This window comes from Elaeis guineensis, chromosome 1 (assembly GCF_000442705.2).
Source record: "Elaeis guineensis isolate ETL-2024a chromosome 1, EG11, whole genome shotgun sequence".
In the NCBI taxonomy this organism is placed as follows: domain Eukaryota; kingdom Viridiplantae; phylum Streptophyta; class Magnoliopsida; order Arecales; family Arecaceae; genus Elaeis; species Elaeis guineensis.
In genome coordinates this window covers 15,487,536-15,495,223 of record NC_025993.2, presented here as the reverse complement: position 1 = coordinate 15,495,223, position 7,688 = coordinate 15,487,536, and the positions used below count along the sequence as shown (strand labels likewise).

Here is a 7,688-nt window from a genome sequence, read left to right as displayed (position 1 = left end):
AATAACTACTCAAGCTTTTCTATCACTGCATGTGCCTATCATTAAAATAATTATAAATATCAAGAATTTTGGAAGCTAATTCTTTCATTTAGTTCTAAATATATATTAGTGTCCATCAAACACAATAATAAAAAAAAAAGTTAGGGGTTTACAGGTAGTAGGTATAAAATTTGTTTCCAAAAGCGTAAAAAGAAATGAAATGAAATCAGACACATGAGCCAGCCAAAACATCCGGTCAATTTCGGTGCCCGTGGAGCCTTGCTGCTTAGCAGCTCGTGACCGTCGGCACTTGCCGGTTGGCGTGAGCGCTCGACCGCTGTCTTGCGATTCCGACCGCACGTCCCTCTCACCCCGCTTCCGTACTGCCGTGTCCAAACCCTTCACGAAAGTTTTCATCCAACGGTCCGAATTCCCCCCGGGACCATCCGACGGTCTCCGTCCGGGACTTCTTTTCCTCCCCAGGTCGTACGAACGATTCCTCCCCGATGGCCGACTCATCCCCACCGCCCACCAACACAGCAAACACGGAAATCGCAAACTGTTCGCCACGTACCCGTGTTTCAGACAGCTGGCACGAATTACCGCGGGGCCCACAATTGTAAATGTCTTAAGCCGTATGCATGAAATATTTAAGTCGGTTGCTGCTTGCTATAAAGTAGCTCTTCCTACCCCTCGTTGTTCTCCCTCGCCTCCGCTGTCTTCTCTCTGTTACGCCTTCAGGAAGCGGAGGAAGCTCGGAGGGGGAAGTCCGGCCTCGATCTCTTCTTCTTCTCGCATCCTTGTAGAAAGGTTGGAAGATTTTCCACTTCTTCATCTGTTTTTGTTCTGCGATCTCTGGATTATTTGATTATGTATGTGGATTTGAGTTGATCTGTAGATTCTTAGGCTTTGATTGATGATCGGTGGTCGTGGTGAGGTTTTGTTGAAAGATCTGTTACTTTAGACCATTATTTGATAGTTTCTCCGGATCTAAGAGGAGATTGTGGATCTGATGTGCTTTCGAGTTCTGGAGTGCGAAATTCTATTTGTTTTTTGGGGTTTATGGATGGATCTGGGATTTCTTTAGCTTTTTTTTTTTTCCCTCCTCGTTTTGGGTGATTGGAAGTTAGATCTAAAAGATTTTTCCGTAGAAGTATAGGGTGATCTATTTTCATGTCATGATTAGTGCCACGGAAAAGTTTTTTTTTTTTTTTCTTTTTGGGTAGTTTTAATACTTGAGCTTCTGAAGTACAATGTCTGTTGATTTTTTTTCCTTGATGATATGTTTGATGTCTTGATGACTTGATGTTTCTTATGCACGCAGGTGAAGTTTTTCACTGATCCACTGAGTGATTATGTTACATAGCTACGGCGTCACTTTTTTTCCATAGTTGATTGCAATTAACTTATTTTATTGTGAAGAAATAGATAAAGACTAACATGGTATTCGGTGAATTCTTTGTACAGGTGTGCTTTTTTTAAAAAAAAAAAAAAATGTAAAGGTTTTGATATTTTTTTCTGGAATATAATTCAATGGCTTGTAAAATCTTGTGATGTAATAGTTAGAACGGATAGGTAATAATTAGATTGGCTATCAGTCTATCAAATTATTCATGCTCTATGCCATGTCAAACCAAAATTGGAAGGAAGACCTTTAATGCAGATTGAGTTTCTGCTCTCCTAATTATTTTCGTTGGTTTTCCTCTGCCAATTAGTATGAAGAATATACATATACAAGAACCCAATTTTGTGATGCTGCACAAGATTTTGAGTATTGGTGCTAGAAGAAGTGCTTGTAGCATGCTGACATGGTATAGGCCATGGCATGCGATCACATGTGCAGCACCGGGCGAAAATTTTTTTTCTCTCTAAAGAAAGGAATTCTAAACCCTTTTTAACTAAAAATTTAGGAAATAGTTTTATAAATGCTATGCTGATGTGTACTGGTAGTGATCTACTGCTGCCGGTAAGCACTTGACACCATGATACTGCACAAAGATGTCATTTTTATCATCTTTATCAGGGAAGAAGCAGTCTTCTTTTAACAGCTTTGTATGTGTATTCTGAAGCATTCCCAATATGTAGAATCGTGAAACCTGCATGCACTCCTGTCTTTGTGATGACTCATGACAGCTCTAGAATCTTGATTGCAGAAATTGAGTTTTTAAAAGTTGAAACTTGAAGAGGTTAGGTATCACATATGTTAGTAGCAGGGCTATTGATTAAGACAAAATGACTCTTGCTTTTCTTTTGCAGAACTTTAGAAAATGGCAGATGCCGAGGATATCCAACCTCTTGTCTGTGACAACGGTACCGGAATGGTCAAGGTTTGATATCTCATCTCATCAAGCCATTAAACTCAACAGCAGTTGTTATTTCTTATTTACAGAACTCTGAACAACTATATTTATGTTGGTGACTGTTCTATGTACAGGCTGGATTTGCTGGTGATGATGCACCGAGGGCAGTATTTCCCAGTATTGTAGGCCGACCTCGTCACACGGGTGTCATGGTTGGCATGGGCCAAAAGGATGCATATGTTGGTGATGAAGCCCAGTCTAAAAGAGGTATCCTCACCTTGAAATACCCCATCGAGCATGGCATTGTTAATAACTGGGATGATATGGAGAAGATCTGGCATCACACTTTCTACAATGAGCTCCGTGTTGCCCCTGAGGAGCACCCTGTGCTGCTCACTGAGGCCCCTCTCAACCCCAAGGCAAACAGAGAGAAGATGACCCAAATCATGTTTGAAACATTCAATGTACCTGCCATGTATGTTGCAATCCAAGCAGTTCTATCACTATATGCTAGTGGTCGTACAACTGGTATGCATCAGCGTCAGGTTGGTCTGAATTAAATACATCATATCCATATGCATGCCAATTGAATTGGTTACACTTCTAAACAGGTATTGTTCTTGACTCGGGAGATGGTGTTACCCACACTGTCCCAATTTATGAGGGATTTGCACTTCCTCATGCCATCCTTCGATTGGATCTTGCTGGCCGTGATCTCACTGATGCTTTGATGAAGATACTTACTGAGAGAGGCTATTCTTTCACCACCACTGCAGAGCGGGAAATTGTTAGGGATATAAAGGAGAAACTTGCTTATGTTGCCCTCGATTATGAGCAGGAATTGGAGTCTGCCAAGAGCAGCTCCTCTGTAGAAAGGAGTTATGAGCTGCCTGATGGGCAGGTCATCACCATTGGTGCAGAGAGATTCAGGTGTCCAGAGGTTCTTTTCCAGCCATCCCTGATTGGAATGGAAGCTGCTGGAATCCATGAAACTACCTACAATTCCATCATGAAGTGTGATGTGGATATCAGGAAGGACTTGTATGGTAACGTTGTGCTCAGTGGAGGATCAACCATGTTCCCTGGTATTGCTGATCGTATGAGCAAGGAAATCTCGGCCCTTGCTCCAAGCAGCATGAAGATTAAAGTTGTCGCTCCACCCGAACGGAAGTATTCTGTTTGGATTGGTGGTTCTATCCTTGCATCCCTCAGCACCTTCCAGCAGGTACGGTATTTGCTTATAATAAGTAGCTTCTTTTCTCATGTCACTGTGATCATTGCAGTGATACCCGTTTACCTTTCTCGATGAGCTTGAGAACTTAGGTGCCTTGTCACCAATTTAGTTCTTTCTCCAAGAAAAACTTCTGATAATAATTGTTTCATGTTAAGCAATTGCTGCTGATATCTGATTCTCGGCTTGGTAATCACCTGACTTGTTTTCAAATTCACAGATGTGGATTTCAAAGGAAGAGTATGATGAATGTGGTCCTGCAATCGTGCACCGGAAGTGCTTCTGAGATCCAGCACCGGTCGGTCATGTCCAGGCAGTTTTTTAGTCCAAGTCATGTAGGGTTGCCGGGTTGAGATTTGGTTTCTAGAAACATGATAATATTTGCTTCAGCCTTCAGTCGTATATGAACTTTGCCAGCCTAGTTATTATTGGTGGATGGAATTTAAAAATTAAAAAAAAAAAAAAAAAAGATAGAAAAGATGAGTAGCACGCTCTCTCCTTATCTATGTCAGCCATATTGTAGGCCATGAAGTCTGGTAGTTTTTCTTGGATTTTCACTTGGTTCGTGAACTGTATTCGTTAGCACTTGGGATGTTGTTTGTTTTATTTGATTTATTGGTACAATATTGTATGAGAAAATTTGATTGTGTCTTAGCTTGCGTTGTTATTGCCCTTTCTTTTTGCGGTATGAAGTTTTCAATCGCTAGAGATTTCTGCTTGCCTCTATATGCAAGATTTGGAGGGGAAGCCTCTAGCTGCAGTTTTGCTTGGTTTTGGAAGCTCGTGTCCGCTCCTAGAATTAAAATTTACTGGTGGAATGTTGATCGGTGGATGATGTAAGGATCTGCTTGTCAGCGGGCGTGTCCTTCAAAACAACAACATCAACCGTGGTCTCTGTCTAGGCATCAAGGTGGTATGAATTTACTGTTGTCTCCTTGGGTGGTTGTTGGGTCTGTTGGGTTCCGAAGGTGGTTGGTATACTGCAATTTCACCCCATCTGTGGAATGAAATGAAGGCTAACAATTCCAACATTTCAATCGTCGACGCAATGCAGATCCTTCTGGCCTGCATATCAGATCCTCACATTGTAGTGCAAAAAAAAAATCGAGTCTTGCCATGTGGCTTCTTTGGTCGATAAGGAGGGAGTGTTTCAAAGTAAGAATTTCTATTTAGGTTTATTTTCTCGCCCATCGCCTTCGCAAGTGAATTCTATGGATTCTCGTCTCTCACCAGAACTAATGAGGGGATACGTAGCTGTAGCGCTACAGCTACGTATCCCCTCCCTCTGGCGTAGTGAAGGCCAATTTTTATGCATCTTTGTAGGATGGTGAGGTTGGTGCTGGAATAATCATATGGGTCTCATAATTAATATTTATAAATAAGAGCTGCCTTGGGGGGGGCTCACAATTACTATTTTATAAATTAAACTATCCGAAAATATGGTTAGAGGTGGCTCTATTACAACAACAGGCTCGATCAAATAGAACTATAATTATGAGCTCCTGTTTTCGAAGCATCCTCTTGTTGCAGATAGTATCCATTCTAAGACGATTCTCAAATACTTTCCTGCTAGCCATTTTTATCCAGAGGGAAATCAATCTGCGGACAAGTGAGCTAGTAGACGAACAAACGAATATGCAATTTTTTTCCTTCCATTCTTCCAGATGTGCAATCCTCAATTCTGGCGGACGCCATGGGTGTTTACTGGAAGGTAGTTTTTCTCCATCTTGGGGTTTCCAACCTCACTCTCGTACCAAAATAAATAAATACTTAAAGTATCGTTTTTGAAGTACCCTTTTCGTGCTTCAGACTCCGAAAATCATCTGCATCGCTAACAACCTTGTAAAGCTTGCCTGAGAAGTTCGTACTTGTAAATGTACACTTACATTGTAAGCTACCAATCTACAGATTCTAAGGGGCTAACACGAAACTGGACATTTTAAGCCACCGAGCATCCCAAGGTGCCCACGAGCACATGCTGGGCTCAATTATCTATGCCAACTCAAGTCCTGTTAATTTTTACTTTAGTTTGAACAATCAGAAAAGTGGCTAACGTTGGGATCAAATCTTATTTGATAGATCCCATTTCTTTTTAGGCTTTGTGCATTAAGGGAAAAGTTTTCCTTTTACTTTTCTTGGAGAAAAGTATTAAGGAAAAGTTAGATAACGGGGTTGTTAATTCAAGTGTCTTCTTCAAATCAAATTAAAAAATTCTATAAATGAATAATTATATAAGATCAGCAACATGAACCATATGCCTTTAAGGGGGCATTTGATGATCCAAGATCACTGGTGATCCAAATCTTTTGATGATCTAATCTCCAATGATTTAAGATCACTCTATTTAATTTGTCATAGTGCAATAATTAAAGATCCCCGGGTATGTATAAACAACTTATTTGGTATGCTACGGGAATCCAAGATCACCAACCATATAATACCAAAAATATTTCGACATATTTCAGATGAATTTTTTTATGTTATCTACTAAACAAGTTGACAGCTAAAATATTCATTTGAAAAGTAGCACTTTAGTCATGGATCGAAGATCGAAAAAATATATAGTACCCATGCGTGTTCCTTCTCTTTCGTGGAGCAGACGCTTCAACTACCCACCCAACGTGCGCGGAGAAAATATTGCGGAAAAACAAAAGATTTTCTTTTTTTGAAAGTTTCTCAATCGTAAGGATATTTTAATTAACATATTTTAATATAAGATCACCATGATGGAGTAATGTTGGATATCTATCCTCAAGAGTGGATTTTCTATCACCGCATTGGACGATGATTTGAAAAATGAAGTTGATTTTAAATCACCACCACGTAGGATCACCATGGTGCAACTAAATATGGTGATCTCGTCACTTCTACCTATATTACCCTTGATTCTGAGTGGATCACTCCATATCAAATGCCCCCTGAGGATTACCTCACAGATTTCACATGTGCAAAATCTTTCAAAATTCACATACAATGCTTTTGAACTTTTTATCCTTGATATCTTGAGAGGAAGTAATGGCTTTCAAAATATAAGGTTCTATTTGCATATACAAATCTTTTATATATAACTTTTTCAAAGATTTTCAGAACTTATAAATATTTAGTGAGATCGTAATGATTTATTGAATTTCAAAACAACTTTTTGGAATTCCTAAAATCTCCTGAACATTTAATGAGATCATTGCGATTTATTAAATTCCAAAACAATCTTTTAGAATTCCTAAAATCTCCTAAATATTTAATGAGGTTATAATGATTTATGAAATTCTGACGTATTTATCTTATGTATATAGGCCCAAATAAGAACATGTAGCGTGGGATCCTTTTGAATTTTTTTTTAATAAATTAATCTTCATTAATTTAGTAATTGTAATCATACCTATCAACAAACTATAATCTTCATTATTTGTGACACCCCTTTCATAGTTTCTCATGTATTAATTAGTCCCTCCATCAACTAATATTCCATATATACAAATCGGATTAAACCACTAATGATACAGTCAATCCTCAACTTATATATGTGTCTCTTTATAATAAATAGATAAATAAAATAATTTTAAAATCTTCAATTTAGAAATAGATGTCATACATATTTATCATATAGACAAAACATAAATCAATTTTCAAATTAATTAGTTGGATTTTCTGTCCAATATATATGAGACATAATTTAGAATATCCTTTCCTACCATAGGAATGATGAATACTCTATTAGATGACTATGAGCCTTCAAATACTCATTATATAGTTCAATATGTCTGTATATAGTCTTTTATTAAGCATCATCGATTAACAACATCAAAACTATAAAAATTATACATAAGGCTTAATAACGTCCTCAAGTCATAAAGACTTTCTATGTATTATGATTAGAATAACTCTTTCTCAATGACAATATTAGGTTTAAGAGTATACATATAGTGATCCAGGTCAATATTTGTCTCCTATAAATATCTACAGTGTTACTAAAAATCTCCAATCTAGTGATGAGATACATCATTTTATCATAAATAATAGTATAATATGTAACAACCAATAATAAGCACACTGTTCTAACTAGGCTCATAGGTTGTGAATATTTTTAATGTTATAAAGAAAAAGATATCATGTCTCTCCGTCATTGATCTCTATCATCGATATGAATTTCGTACAATATAACATAGAGACATATTATG

The 7,688-nt window shown here is 38.0% G+C and overlaps 1 protein-coding gene across 1 annotated transcript; it reads left to right on the top strand.

Annotated features, from left to right (window-relative positions):
• Positions 1-703: 703 nt before the first annotated feature.
• LOC105038005 (actin-3-like) lies at positions 704-3,970 on the top strand. Its single transcript, NM_001319906.1, is given in 5 exon segments — positions 704-789; positions 2,236-2,306; positions 2,414-2,807; positions 2,891-3,504; positions 3,731-3,970. Coding segments are annotated over 4 exon segments (1,134 nt in total). The 5' UTR covers positions 704-789; positions 2,236-2,246; the 3' UTR covers positions 3,797-3,970.
• Positions 3,971-7,688: the final 3,718 nt, after the last annotated feature.